Raw genomic sequence first — 16,018 nt, forward strand, 5'->3', positions numbered from 1 at the left:
TCTTCGTCTCATCATCTCTCCTCCTCTTACTGATAGTCTTCTACCTCTTAAATTCCGCCGCCATGTTGCCTCTCTTTCTATCTTCTATCGATATTTTCATGCTGACTGCTCTTCTGAACTTGCTAACTGCATGCCTCCCCCCCTCCCACGGCCACGCTGCACACGACTTTCTACTAAAGCTCATTCCATTACTGTCCAAATCCCTTATGCACGAGTTAACCAGCATCTTCACTCTTTCATCCCTCACGCTGGTAAACTCTGGAACAATCTTCCTTCATCTGTATTTCCTCCAGCCTACGACTTGAACTCTTTCAAGAGAAGGGTATCACGCAGGACACCTCTCCTCCCAAAATTGACCCCTCTTTTGGCCACCTCTTTTGATTCTTTTTAGGAGCAGTGAGTAATGGGCTTTTTTATTATTGTTTCCTTCTTTTGTGCCCTTGAGCTGTCTCCTTTGTTGTAAAAAAAAAAAAAAAAAAAAAAAAAAAAAAAAAAAAGGGTAGAAATATTAGTACTACTACAACTACATCTTCCTCATACTGCTGCTATTATTATCACTTCTTACTGCTGCTATTAGGTACTCTTATTAATGGTACAATTAATATTACTACTACTACTACCATTACTTATATCCAAAGACAGTAATAGGTACAAGGTTTTGTATCAGATACTGAAAGCAAAAATATATTATTTGTAGGAGTTACAATATTGATCCACCAAATAAAAATGCAGTAAATGTTTCAGTTATATCCAAGAAAAGTTATTTTTTAGAGAACAATAACATGAAATTTATCAAGTCAAAGAAATGTTTAAACCTGTGTTCTTAAATAAGATAAATGATAAGATTAATTAGCTTTTCATGAAAGAGATTCATTAAATAGAGAGTTTACTGAACTAGAGCCACAGAAAATTAGGAATTGCTGTTTGAATCCTTGTAATCCTTACCAGGTCTCCAGCGATGTCTAAATGCACCGTGTCATACACAGGCAAGAGGCGCTGGGGGAAGGAACCGTCACACGTCTCCTTCTCTGCCTTAGCTTGAAGGTACTCCAAGGCTGTGGTGCTCACGTCCTCACGACCCTGACAGAATAATCAGTGTTACCTCCAGTCTTCAGGACTGGAATGGTTACCAAGCCTTGCTGGTAAAGCAGCTGGTAAAGTTAGCTTTGGAATAGCAGTCACCTGACTGGTGGACATTCATTTTCTATCATTTGTTTATTTCTTTGAGCAACAGGAAGTGTAGCTCTTCCTTACCTTGAGGTGCAGTATAGGTGGGCCCTCACAATAAGCTGCCTTTTTCATACTGAACAAGAAGTCATTGGACAGATTTGTCTCAAGGATCACCTCCTTGGGCATCAAAGGTGTCAGGTAAGGAGAATATAGACTTGCATCAATACATGTCTGTAGAGGAAACCAAAAAAATATATATTCATTTAACTATTGGGGTACTTAAAAATTTCAAATATGATACAGTTATGAGAGCAGGGGTCAAAAAAGTTTCTCTGAGAAGGTGACCTCAGATTAATGGTGCATCCACTAATCCACACACACACACACACACACACACACACACACACACACACACACACACACACACACACTGAACTAAGGGAAATAGATGGATGCCAACATAAGGGTATCATTCCATTATATGGACAAAGAAATCATGAAGAAAATAATAACAACAATTATAAGACCAGAGCTTAAATATGCTGCAGTTGTGTGGTCACCTCACAAAAAGGATATCAAAAAGCTGGAAAAGATACAGAGAATTGCAACTAAAATGGTCCAAGAACTCTCAAATATGACGTATGAAGATAGATTGAATTTTGATGGACTTGACGACACTGGAACAAAGAAGGGAGAGAGGAGATCTGATCACGCTGTATAAGTTGATAAATAAGTTTGATGAGGTGGATAGAGATGACCTCCTCTTACTGCGAGAACACAGGGGCTGAGAGGACATGGAAGGAAACTTAATAAAGGAACCTGTTTGAGTGACTTAAAAAAGTATAGTTTTCCACATAGAAGTGTTAACACATGGAACAGCTTGCGGGAAGAGGTGGTGGAGGCGAACAATGTCCAACAAATGAAGGAAAGGGTGGATGAATGTAGATATGAAGACAGGACTATTAGAGCTTAGCTCGGGCCTGGTAGACTACAAATAGGTAAATAGTAACTAAATACACACACACACACACACACACACACTCTATTAGTAAATGTGGTTATGATGCTGGATTTGTCATAGACTGCAATGCATTAGAGGCACCTTAGACTTGCTTAACTGACTTGTGTATACCATGGCTCAGGGACCATAAAGACGAAAGTAGTAAAGAACTGGTCATGAAAAAGGACACACACACATTTGTATTAATTTCTTGACATTTTTAGAGGTTAGGAGGCAGAAAATACTACAAATAATCAATGGGTCCAGTACACAAAGTCGTGTAGCTCCACCCCCCCCCCCCCCCTTAAAGTCCTAAAACCCCTTTCTAATGCCTAAAAACAGTGTTAATGTCATACATCAAAAAGGTGTGCTACTCTAGACAATACACTCAGCTTGCCCGACTAGAATATTTTGCATTTGTCCACATCAAGAGCGTGCATGTATATATTTGCCAAGTGCCAGCTCTGCACATCAGCTGTTTATCTCATTAATTCATTTACTGCATTCTATTTGTATTACATGAGTTGACTATAAGCAAGGATCAATGTTTACATTGTTTTTTATAGTTTATAGGCATTTACAACATTCATTTTTATAAATTTTCTAGCGACTATCTTTTATATACCACATATAATTCACCCCAATGGGAATTTTGTGCATCTACATTATTTTGCCCTCAGAAAAGTTTCATTCCTGCCAATTTTGGATGCAGTTTTCCCCTTGTAGTCTGAAAAACAGATCTATGACCATCCTGTAATGCATGGGGCAGGCTCCTGAGGCACCCTGAGAATTCTTAAAATCTGTGAATATCAGGAGACAGCTGCATTCTTATTCTGACTACACAAAACTACACCAAATACTTGTATGCATGTCTTTTTTTTAGCACCTTTTTAAGGTTGAGCTTGTGGGGTCAGCTCTTATGTAGTACTACATTATTGGGGCATTAGTTCAATCCTTAACCCGTACAGTGTCGTCTTTTGTCATCGATAGGGGTCATGCCAGGTTGCACTTTTTTCATATTTTTTCATTTGCTCCTAAAAATGTAAAAAAAAATCACAAATTATTTGATATATAAATTATTTATATGTGAGGAATAGAACCCTAGAGTATTCATCCTCTTATTTTTCTCCGTCTCAGAGCGAAGGATGTCGTACCAGGAAAGGGAAATTTATCTTTAAATTTTTTAGAGCCTAAATTCTTTCCATTATAAACACTTCTCACAACCCTAAAGCGTGAATAATGTATAAGTACTTCTTTACATCACAAAAACCAAAAAAAATAAACAGAAATTGTAAGTACAAGAAAATTATTGGATGCGCATCAGGCAACACCGCTCGCTTCAAGGCTGTCTGTACTACAACCGTACGTAGTTCACAAAGTTCAACAAAACACTATGAAACTTCCGACGATAAGTTTTCATTTCCAATTACTCTGAACCATAATTTACAATTCCACATGCCTTACTGATTATAGAATCAAGGAGTAATTACTTATAAGAAAGTAACTTACCTTCTTGTATAATGATTTTTGTTGGAATGCGGACAAATGTACAGAAAGGCCCTTTAACATTCATTAAAAAAAACGAAGACTTGTCAAATTATTCCTCTTTACTGTCAATGAACAATGTTACACACACAACCAAAAATAAAGGGCGTGTAAGCCCTCAAAAGAGCTTGTGTATATATACGTACTAAACACTTCCCTAAGAGGTACGTATATGTACGTACTAAACACTGTACAGGTTAACCTGACCTCTCTTAGCCTTGAATCCTTGACTAAAGAATGAAGCATGCAAGAGTCTTACCCAATACTTGTCGGCGAAGATTTCCGTCACCGAGCTATTGACAAACGTCAAGTGGAAATTCGTTGGAGTCTTCACACCAAGCTTCTCCTGTTTGCTGGTAGTCAGGGAGACGGCAAACTCATACTTTTGAGGGCCCGCATCTGGTTCAATTCTCAAGCTTACGCTGCTTATCACACCGTATGTGACTGAAAAGATGAACAGGATCATGAGTTAGGCTGGTAATATTGCTATTAGTGTCATCTACATACTATCCAGACCTCTATCAATCCTAATTTAAGGACCTCCTCTTAAGAGGAGCACAGGGGGCACCATGACCTGGGCAAAAAAATCCATGGCTTCACCAGAAAAATTCCACTCATACCACTAACTGTCTGGGGCCTAACACCAGTACCCTTTCAGGAAAGCTGATCAGTTTTTGCTTCAGCACACAGAGAAAAAAAATCTTGATTAATTGTGACATGAACAAATTAGAAGTTTGCAAAGGAATCATGTTTTGTTTAAAATCAAGTCTCTTTCCCACCCCAAGAACTATTTCCATAAATTAAGATGCAACCATTGGTGGGCGGGGACCATACTGCAGCTGCAAACTTCAGCCTGGGGACCATCAGACCTGGTATATTATTTTTTTTATCTCAATCATGTGTGTGTGCATATGCATATGCATGTGAGTGTGTGAGTGTGTGAGTGTGTGTGTGTGTGTGTGTGTGTATTCATTTCTAACCAACTCACAGTTTACAGCAAGCTCCTCCACCCTCTGCATGTGAGTGGTGACAGTCTGGCTCTGCGTCTCTTCTTGCTCAACAAAATCACTGCCACCATTGGAAGTCTGGCCAAAGATCTGTTACAGTACAGAAATGGTCAAAAGTGGGAGAGGTTTGAAGGAGGTCCTATCAGTGAAGGTAATTTTCAAAGTAAATGTGGAACACTTTTGTGGGAGAGAGCAGCGCTGGCAAGTTACTTTACACGTGTGATGGTGTGCTTCGACAGATCACTGCTACGTGAAAGATTTAAAGTTTTCACTCATATTTGCTCAATTCACATGACTTTCAAGTTTTTTTCCATTTATCCACTACCCTCCCATTTCCAAGATGCTATCCATACCCAAGGACTTATCTGCCCTCGTATGGAGTATTCATGTCACTGAGGGGGTCCACATACATAGTGTTTTTAGACAAAGTAGAGTCTGAGGTTTGTATTGTAGTGCAGTGACTTGCCTGATAGGCGAGCCTCCCATAACTCACTCTGTGAGAGGGGTACCTCTTTGACTGACTGGTTAAGGAGTGGCTCTCCCATCTCGCTGGTCGCAGGTTCGATCCCCGGCGCAGGCAAAACCTTTCCTTGTCTGGATTAATTTCTCGTGTTTCATTACATGCAGAGGTTGTGTTGGAGTATATTGAAGAGAAAAATCCTGGCGTTTCAGTATGTGCTTCAGTTTTTGTTAAGTTGTTCTTATCTCCTAAAATATGTGTTCCACATTCTGAACATCACAAAGGTGCACCACCAGCTCCAGCTCACCTCAAAGTCTGAAGAGCCGCCGGACACTTGTGGCACATAATCATAATCAGCCGCTCCCTGCGAGACCTGCGTGAACTGCTCACCTGGCACCTGTGTGCTGATCTTAATCTCTTTTTCGTCTGAAAGTGAAATGAAGGATGGTTGAGCTACTCTTCAGTGTACATTATATATCTCTTCAGATGCACACTCGAGTTATAGATGCTGGATTCTGTGTTCTGCTTTTTAAACCTATAGTTTTTAAAGTGAAGCCTGTTTGTAAAGTTCCAGGCAATAATTTTATATCATTTTTCATTTTCCAGCATCATATGATCTTTGCCATTGCAGTGCCATGGTGATTAGAACAAACAAAGGAACTGTGTTTTTGCTGTTTCTTTCAAGTGTATTAAATGACAAGACTCAAAATATGCAGAGAAATCTTTTGTTTTAAATCAGCACATGCCCTTATCGTAGAAAGGAGAAATATCCAGACCATACTCACAATAGTGCCCAATAAACACGATAACCTTGGACTGGGAGGCCGTGGGATCAAACACCAGCCTGTACTCAAAGTTCTGGTAATGCAGCTGATTAGGATGCAACTCTCTGTAATAGTAAAGACTTGAGGTCATATCCCTTCAGAGGAATGTAATAATGATAATAAAAATAAATGTTTTAATAGTAATTATAGTGATAGCTTTTTGAAGGAAATACATAGCAGCAATTTTTTTTTTTTTTTTTTTTTTACATCAAAGAAAACAGCTTAAGGGCAACAAAAAGTGAGAAAAAAAAAGCTTGCTACTCACTTCTCACATAAAAGACAATAGTAAAGAGTAGCCAAGAGAGAGGACAATTTTGGGTGGAGAGGTGTCTTGATACACTCTTCTTGAAAGAGGTCAAGTCATAGGCAGGAGGAAATACAGACGAAGGAAGACTGTTCCAGAGTTTACCAGTGAAGGAATGAATGAATGGAGATGGTGGTTAACTCTTGCATATGGGGTTTGGACAGTATACGGGTGAGCATGAGTAGAAAGTTGAGTGCAGCGGAGCCGCAGCAGGGGGGTGGCATGCAATTAACAAGTTCAGAAGAGCAGTCAGCATGAAAATATCGACAGAAGATATAAAGTGAGGCAACATGGCGGCGGAATTTAAGAGGTAGAAGACTATCAGTAAGAGGACGAAAGCAGATGAGACGAAGAGCCTTAGACTCCACTCTGTCCAGAAGAGCTGTGTGAGTGAAGCCCCCCCAACACGTGAGATGCATACTCCATACGAGGGCGGACAAGGCCCCTATAAATGGAAAGCATCTGTGCGGGGGAGAAGAACTGGCGGAGACGATACAGAACGCCCAACCTCGAGGAAGATGATTTAGTGAGAGAAGAGATGTGAAGTTTCCAGATGAGATTTTGAGCAAAGGATAGACCAAGGATATTTAGTGTTGAAGAAGGTGACAGCTGATCGAGTGTTATAGAAGAATAGGGGATAGGTGTTTGGAAGATTGTGTCGCGTTGATAGGTGGAGAAATTGGATTTTTGTGGCATTGAAGGACACAAGGGTCCTCTTACCCCAATCAGAAATGATAGCAAGGTCTGAGGTTAAGCATTCTGCAGCCTCCAGTCTGGAGTCTTGTAATTCCTGTTGAGGTCTTCTGTTGGAAGAAGTTGAATAATGCAGAGTGGAGTTGTCAGCGTATGAGTGGATAGGACAGTTTGTTATGGAAAGAAGATCATTGATGAATAACAGGAAGAGAGTGGGTGATAGGACAGAGCCCTGTGGAACACCACTGTTGATAGGTTTAAGGGAAGAACAGTGACCATCTACCACAGCAGAGATATAATGGCCGTAACAGAAGCTGGAGATAAAGGAACAAAGAGAAGGATAAAAACAGTAAGAAGGCAGTTTAGAGAGCAAAGACTTGTGCCAGACTCTATCGAAAGCTTTCGATATATCTAGCGCAACTGCGAAAGTTTCACTGAAACGGCTAAGAGAGGATGACCAAGAGTCAGTTAAGAGAGCAAGAAGATCGCCAGTAGAACGCCACTTGCGGAACCCATACTGGTGATCAGATAGAAGGTCAGAACTGGAAAGGTGCTTTTGAATCTTCTGGTTAAGGATTGATTCAAAAGCTTTAGATAGACAGGAAAGTAAAGCTATAGGGCGGTAGTTTGAGGGATTGGAACGGTCACCCTTCTTAGGCACAGACTGTATGAAAGCATACTTCCAGCAAGATGGAAAGGTAGATGTTGATAGGCAGAGATGAAAGAGTTTGACCAGGCAGGGTGTCAGCACGGAGGTACAGTTTTTAAGGACAATAGGAGGCACTCCATCAGGTCCATAAGCCTTCTGAGAGTTGAGGCCAGAGGGGGCATAGAAAACATCATTCTTAAGAATCTTAATAACAGGCATAAAGGAGTCAGAGGGGGGATGAGTAGGACAAATATGCCCGGAATCATCCAGAGTGGAGTTTTTACAGAAAGTTTGAGAGAAGAGTTCAGCCTTAGAGATAGATGAGATGGCAGTGCTGCCATCAGGGTTAAGGAGAGGAGGGAAAGATGAAGAAGTGAAATTGGAGATGTTTTTGGCTAGGTGCCAGAAGTCCTAGGAAGAATTAGAAAAAGCAAGGTTTTGACATTTTCTATTAATGAAAGAGGTTTTATTAAGTCAAAGAATAGATTTGGCACGATTCTGGGCAGAAATATAAAGATCATGGTTAGGAGGAGTGCAAAGGCCCTGGTACCTTTTGTGAGCTGCCTCTCTATCTTTGATAGCACAAGAACAAGCATGATTAAACCAAGGCATGAGGAGTAGAGAAAGTACGTGGAAAGTGTGCCTCCATACCAGAGACAATCACCTCTGTGATGCGCTGGGCACACACAGAGGGGTCTCTCTCCTGGAAGCAGTAATCATTCCATGGGAAATCGGAAAAGTACATCCTCAGGTCGTCCCACCGTGCTGAAGCAAAATGTCAGAAGCATCGCCTCTTCGGTGGGTCCAGAGGGCGTACAGGAGCGTTAGGACATGATACAGAAATAAGGCTGTGATTGGAGTAGCCCAACAGAGAGAAGAGTTTGACAGAGTAAGCAGAAGGATTAGAGGTAAGGAAGAGTTCTACTATGTTGGGCCTGTCTCCAAGATGGTCAGGAATACGTGTAGGGTGCTGAACCAACTGCTCTAGATCGTTGAAGAGAGCAAAGTTGTAGGTTTGTTCACCAGGCTGGTCAGTGAAAGAGGATGAAAGCCAAAGCTGGTGGTGAACATTGAAATGTGTATATTGTGTGAATGTAGTGTGGTGAGGAAAGAGAGGATCTAAGTAAAATAGAGATACATTAAAAAGTATGCTGCATTAAGGTGACATTTAAGTAGGATGAAAATGTTACTTCTTCTCCTCCTCTTCCTCAACCAAAGTATGAGTGAAAGGAATGTTAACTTGGGGAACTTCAAAAACTAAACTTTTTCATTCCACAGGACAAACAAAAAGAGGCATGTTTTTATTAAGGAAAATGTCAAGTTCTGCAGAATGGAGAGAAAAGGAAAAAAACTTGCATAAGGATGTATCAAGATCTACAGAAGGAAGAGAACAATAGAATACAGCTTACCTGACGACAGTCTCGGGGTCTCCTGGCTGCTGGATGTCACCTGTCCACTCACACGTCAAGTGGATCCCTAACTTGTCTAGCAGCTGAGACTTTGAGCTGCTCTTCTGTGGAGGTTTGGGTCTTATGGTAGTTCATATCAAAGTTTTGTACTGGCTACATGCTCCTTAACCCCTTGACTGTGGATTACCTACACGAAGGCATCATCAAACTACAGAAATGGAGCAAAAAGTGGCTGCTACAATTCAATGATGAAAAATGTAAAGTAATGCACCATGGGAGGGGATATCCAGCATACCAATGCCACATGGGAAACACTGCACTATCCACCACAGAGGCAGAGAAGGACCTAGGAGTATATGTTACCAGGCTACCAGTGAAAGCCAAATCCATGCCAGTCACAGCGGATGGGTTAAAGTCTGATACCATGTTGCTTCCCTTTCTAAGTTTCTATCTTTTATCACAATTTTCAAGCTAACTGCTCTTTTGAACTTACTGACTACATGGCCTCATTCTACTTGCAGTCTCTCTCTACAATACTTTCTACTCAAGCTCATCCCTGTGCTATCCACAACTTCCTAATGCAAGCCTTAACCAGTATCTTCATTCTCTCATCCCTTTGATTTGTAGTAAAACTGGAACAGCTTTTCTTACTCTGTATTTTCTCCATCCAATGACTTTGACTAAACTTCAAGAGGGGAGGTTCAGTATTATCTTCTGTATTCTTTGTGTAGGAGCAATGTGTTGTGGGTATTTTGGGGTATATCTTGTTTGCCCTTGGCCAGTTTCTAATAGTGTATGAAAACAAAGCCTGCTGTCACTGTTGCGCTTGATAGTAAGGGCAAACACTTACCAGCACCTCTCCCTTCCACACCACCTTCCTCCCAAGGCTTGTACCGGGTTCTTCAGGGCCCAGAGCAGCGCCGGTGAATGGGAAGAGTGGCGTCAGGCTGGTGTACATGCAGCCCGACATTACTATAAGATTAACCTGGAAAAGCAAATATTTTCACTTAATTAACTCCACTCTTCTCACTTCTACACCTACACCTTTGAATCTGTTGCACTGTTGCTTTCCTTGGTATCTTTTTTTTTTTCTTTTTTTTTTCAAGCTTATTGCTCTTTTGAACTTGAAAACTACTCCTTCCTCTCTTTCCACAGCCTTCAGTGCAATTTCTTACCCCACATCATCTCTGTGCTGTCCAACGTTCTAATGCAAGAGTTAAACAGTACTTCATTCTGGGGAGTATCAGCACACCCCTCTAGGCAGTATTAATACTACTTCAGCATCTGTATTTTTTTACAATGTCATAATCTATTTTTTCATTCATTTGTTTTGCCCTTGGCTTGCCTTCTTTGCCATAAAAAAGGCTAATTCCTAATGTGGCAAAACAAATGGTTCATATAATCAAAAGGAAACTTAGTTTTTCATGAAAATCCAGTCTATCTCAAAAGGAACCAGAAACAGGAGCTACCTGCAAACTTACTTTTGAAGTTGGCAGTGTCAGTGTTAGTTTTATTGGGGTAAATTCGACTCTAATATGGAATGGCAAGGTGATCCGCATGTTGCCCTCCAGGCCGGCCCCAGCAGCCCGGCCCTCTGTCCATGGCACCAGCGTTTTCACATTCACAGAATGTTTATGACCCAATCTGTCAAGGTGGTAAATGATAACATATACTAATATACATAGCTCTCACATGAAAAAAAATAAATAAATAAAAAATAAATAAATAAATAAATAAATAAATAAATAAATAAATAAATAAATAAATAAATAAATAAATAAATAAATAAATAAATATATATATATATATATATATATATATATATATATATATATATATATATATATATATATATATATATATATATATATATATATATATATATCACGAATAATATCACATATAACCATTATTACAGTTTTCATGTCTGATATTTTCATTACAGTATCACAATTAAATATCCAACGATTATTTCCAGCACACTGAACATTCATCACACACAATTTATCTTTGAGTACAGACACTGATTAATAGCCATGATCGGTCATGTTACGAATTCTCTCAATTTCAGTCTGGAGAACTACACAACACTGGTCATTCGCTGAGTGGTTGATTTCAGGCTTCTTGTACCTCACACAATTTATACATTTCTTCTCAGCCATGGTGCACTCCTGCGATTTATGATTGCCAGCGCATTTGAAACAATTTGGGGCATCTCCAATTTGGTCTTGGCAGTACAGTTGACCTCAAGATGGCCGTATCTCTGACAATGATAGCATATAATTGCATGGTATCTGTCTCTCACTGTGTACATTCCCCATTCTAATTTTAATTTGTTGTGATTCCTGTGAATCAGCTCTCTTACAATTGGGTCACACCTCAGTATGTAGTGCATCGTGGCACCAGCTGCAGGCTTGCTAAAAACCAGCTCAATCTTTTCCTCAACACCCCCAATGGCATGTAAGAACTCATTGCAGTCTAAGATGGTCTCCTTTATATTTTCCTTGGTCTCCTCTTTATGCACACTGAATATCATGATCTTTGGTTTCATCTTTCCAACACTCTTGGTATTAATTTGCTCAACAGACTCCAGTTTTTGAGCAGCCTCATCCCTTGTGTTCTCATTATCAAAGTTCATGACAATGTTACCTCTATTTGTAAATCTTGAATCAGTTATTTGAATACCATTCAATGCCTGGGAGACTTCATCCTTCATGTCTGTTGCCATCTTTTCCTGTGTAGAAGCTTTTACAACAAAGAGATTTTTCTTGACCTTCTTGCCTCTCTTTGCCACCTCAGCCCAACTTGATTCAGCATGCTCAGCACGTTTAAGCGTGTCAACAACTGATCCCAGCTCCTCCTGCACCTTCACAGCCCTTGATTCAACTTCATCCTTAACCACAGATATTTCTTTAGATAATTCTTGCTTGAATTCATCCATTTTTCCCACAATTTTGGTAGCCAGAGATGCTTTGTGAAGGCATGGGTTGCAAATCCAATTTATTTTAGGTATACAGTAACCTCTCGAGTTTTGCGCTCGCTTCGTTCCGAAGGTATAGCGCTAAACTCGAGGATCGCGAAACTCGAGGTATTGAAAACACTGAAAAACCCATTATTTGTTCCGACCCGTGAAGATTTTTTTTTTTTTTTTTTTTTTTTTTTTTTTTTTACATGTGGCCTGTGGCGCTGGTAGACAATCCATCTGGGCCTGATGGTCGGCCCTGAGCCCATCATGGCGCAGGCAACTGTTTATAGTGGCACCATTATAACTGGCTCATGCTGCCCCCCGGAGCTCACTTTTTTCCTCCTTTACTCTATCTCAAAATATGTACCTTGGAAAAAGGAAGAAAACAGGAAGAGAGAACGGGTCATTTTAAAGCCGCAGATGTAGCCTTACGATTGGCTGAGCTTTGAAAACATGCTTGTGATTCGCTGGGAGTCCGATGATGTCATCACCGGTGCTAACCCAATCAGCAGCCTTACTGCCTTAAGGCGATGTCACACTGGCCATTTTCTTTTAACCGTTGTGGCTACTGGCAACGCTCGTATGCCCATCCGGGAGTGAGTTGTCGATCGTCCGCAAGCTGGTGTCACACTGGGCCTTTTTCTTCCCGCCGCGTTGGCGGCAGCTTGGGCAACAGGCAACTTTTCCGGGTGTGTGTCACACACATAAGGGGAAATTAGAAGGGTGTGGGGGGGGATGTACATGACCTGCACATGTCAAACCAGCGCGAAACTCAGGGTGATAATGTACGAAAGTCGGGATGGTAAGAATTTAGGACTAACCACGAAACTCGAGGATCGTGAAACTAGGATAGCGCGAAACTCGAGGGGGTACTGTATTCTCCTGCTGAATTTCAGACAGATGAGCACAGTTCCAATGACACCCTTTAGGGCACAGACAGCATCCTATCCACTTATCGCCTGTGGGATCCACACAAACGTAACAGAAATCCTTCACACCCCTGGCTCAGCCAGCCATGTCGATGCAGCACTTTCACGAGCAAGACGCAACACATCCGCTCAGCGCAGCGACTCACTATTCACAATCAGCCAATCCTTCTCTCTCTTGCACCACGTCTATTGCTCTTGAGTAGAAACATAGTAAGTTGGTGACACACTATTTCCCTTTTCTAAATTCAAACTGTCCTTTGTTTATTATGTTTTCCTTTTCTAAATGTTCAACCCATTGTTTTTTATTATACTTTCACAGTGTGTGTGTGTGTGTGTGTGCGCATACAAGTAATCTCGGAACACCCAAATTTAGAATGTAATACTTACTCAAGGAGCAGTTCAGATTCACCAGGGTGTCTTGTAAGATAAAAGCCAAAGTCTTCTTCAAGCTGCAAGAAGGAAGAATATATGATATTGTGTTGCAACACTGCCACATCCTTACTCCCTTAAACACAACATGACACTGTTGCAACACTGCCACATCCTTACTCCCTTAAACACAACATGACACTGTTGCAACACTGCCACATCCTTACTCCCTTAAACACAACATGACACTGTTGCAACACTGCCACATCCTTACTCCCTTAAACACAACATGACACTGTTGCAACACTGCCACATCCTTACTCCCTTAAACACAACATGACACTGTTGCAACACTGCCACATCCTTACTCCCTTAAACACAACATGACACTGTTGCAACACTACCGCATCCTTACTCCCTTAAACATAACATACGACACTGTTGCAACACTGCCACATCCTTAGTCCCTTAAACATTACATACGACACTGTTGCAACACTGCCACATCCTTAGTCCTTTAAAGTAAACACAACATGACACTGTTGCAACACTGCCACATCCTTACTCCCTTAACCCTTTCATTGCTAAGCACTCGCAACGAGACTATCCCCTCAGGTGCACTCGGGCACCCAAGCGGGGGAAGGGGATCTCTTTTAACCGCTATATCTCAAAAACTATTCATCACAGTTACAAAACAAAAACACCATTGGAAAGAGGAGGCCAAGATCTATAAGATTTGGTTATGTAAGCCTCTCCTGCGAACTAACAGGCATGTTCAGGGGGTGTTTTTTGCTGTGAGTGCGACTGGCGCTCGCAGCGAGCGTTTAGCACCACCAGCAAGTGACGCTAGTGCTCGCTCTTTTAACTGCCGTTTCTCAAAAACTATTCATCACAGCTAAAAACAAAAACACCATTGGAAAGAGGAGGCCAAGATCTATACGATTCAGAAATGTAAGCCTCTCCTGCGAAAGTACAGGCACGTTCAGGGGGTGTTGCCTGTGAAGACATACATTTATATGTGCGCGACGATCAGCCGTAAGGCAACTACTGTAGATCTCTTGATGATGGGGTGCTGGCAGGGCAGTATTGCCAACTGCAAAATTTACAACTATTTGGTCAAAATATCAGTCATGTGATAGGTGAAGCTATGCAAAAATGTCGCTATGTTGGTCAACAATTAACCCCCATGGCGTGAAAAATTTTTCACCGTGACCCCCCCAGCCGGGCACTTTTTCAAAAATTTTTTTTTTCGCCCATTAGAAATGCTGAAACATATGTTTAAGTCATGAAAAGTGTCAAAATGACATCTGAGTCACGGTGTGAGTGTGTGTCATCAAAGTGTCGCGCGTATATATATATATAGCGGCGCTGGGAAGGGGAAAGATGTAACCTACTGTATTACATAGGTTAACATTCACCAGTTGCTCGTCCGTAGATTTTCCGTGCTGGGCTGACATGACTTTCCACCAAATTTAGTGAAGAACCCACTCAATTGGCAATCCTGTGTTGTGAGAATTAGTGTTGGAACACTCTCATACGCGGGAGATTTGAGTGCGGCTGGAGGTCGCAGCGAGCGTTTAGCACCACCAGCAAAAACGCCTAACGCCCTCTGCAAGCGTTTAGCAATGAAAGGGTTAAACACAACATGACACTGTTGCAACACTGCCACATCCTTACTCCTTTAAACATAACATGACACTGTTGCAACACTGCCACATCCTTACTCCTTTAAACATAACATGACACTGTTGCAACACTGCCACATCATTACTCCTTTAAACATAACATGACACTGTTGCAACACTGCCACATCCTTACCACCATTCAATACCCCATACCCTTAACTTAGGGTGTCAGTCATGCCCTATACATTTAGTTTCTCCCTTGCAAAGCATGGTTAGCTTTGTTTTTCCTCCATCATCCCTACATTGCCACTCTCCTTACTTTGGCTATCAATCATTTATCAGTTCTGTGCAAGCAATGACCAGCCTAAGTTCAGGTCTTATTCTTAATAAATATTAGAATACCTTTGTTATTTGTCTCTTCCTGAGTCCATGATGCTTACTTCCTGTCTCTCCAAGTTACAGTCAGCCTTTTCTCTCTATTCCTACTTGTGCTCCTCTTAGCTTCTTCTGTAGTCACTTCACTGATGGAGGTGTGGTGATGGCAACAGGGTAGGCCATCTATTGAGTCTACAACTACATGAACTGAATGATAAAGCCTCAAGTTACCTTTACAATGACAGGGAGACCCAAGTCTGATGGAAATGCTAGTGTTGAATCTGTGAAGCGGAAGATGACTGGTCGATTGTAATCCAGGAAACTCCCAGGTCCAATAGCCCCTGGTTGATGATGTCCCCCTGTTGTAAAAGAAGATTAAGAATTTAATGCCAGACAAATGAGCAACACTTCTGGCACTCACCACTTCACGCCTCTCACTGCTTAAAATTGCCCTCCTCCATCTGTACTCTACCTTCCTATGTCTTATACTTTTCAAGGGATAATGATAACTAATGGGGAGCCTACGCATGAAGGCACATTGCTTCACTCACTCACCAACTCCAGTCCAATCCAGTAGTAGGCGTGGGATTGCCTTTGTAACGACTCCCACTTATGTCTTATTCTTGATTGTTGATTGTTGACTGCCGTTGTTGATTGGCATTGTTGTCTTTTAGTTTTGTTCAGTTTTCTTTTT

The 16,018-nt window shown here is 41.2% G+C and overlaps 1 protein-coding gene across 1 annotated transcript in view; it reads right to left on the minus strand.

Annotated features, from left to right (window-relative positions):
• The window catches only part of LOC126983940 (hemolymph clottable protein-like), a 38,636-nt gene that overhangs the window by 7,673 nt on the left and 14,945 nt on the right, over positions 1-16,018 (minus strand). Inside the window, exons 21-31 of the mRNA XM_050837176.1 lie at positions 15,556-15,683; positions 13,343-13,404; positions 10,543-10,705; positions 9,912-10,046; positions 9,062-9,165; positions 5,968-6,071; positions 5,490-5,608; positions 4,704-4,812; positions 3,975-4,159; positions 1,255-1,401; positions 946-1,080 (exon numbers count right to left, since the gene is read on the minus strand). Coding sequence (XP_050693133.1) covers positions 946-1,080; positions 1,255-1,401; positions 3,975-4,159; positions 4,704-4,812; positions 5,490-5,608; positions 5,968-6,071; positions 9,062-9,165; positions 9,912-10,046; positions 10,543-10,705; positions 13,343-13,404; positions 15,556-15,683 — 1,391 coding nt within the window. The remainder of the gene's footprint in view (positions 1-945; positions 1,081-1,254; positions 1,402-3,974; positions 4,160-4,703; positions 4,813-5,489; positions 5,609-5,967; positions 6,072-9,061; positions 9,166-9,911; positions 10,047-10,542; positions 10,706-13,342; positions 13,405-15,555; positions 15,684-16,018) is intronic.

This window comes from Eriocheir sinensis, chromosome 55 (assembly GCF_024679095.1).
Source record: "Eriocheir sinensis breed Jianghai 21 chromosome 55, ASM2467909v1, whole genome shotgun sequence".
NCBI classification, from domain to species: domain Eukaryota; kingdom Metazoa; phylum Arthropoda; class Malacostraca; order Decapoda; family Varunidae; genus Eriocheir; species Eriocheir sinensis.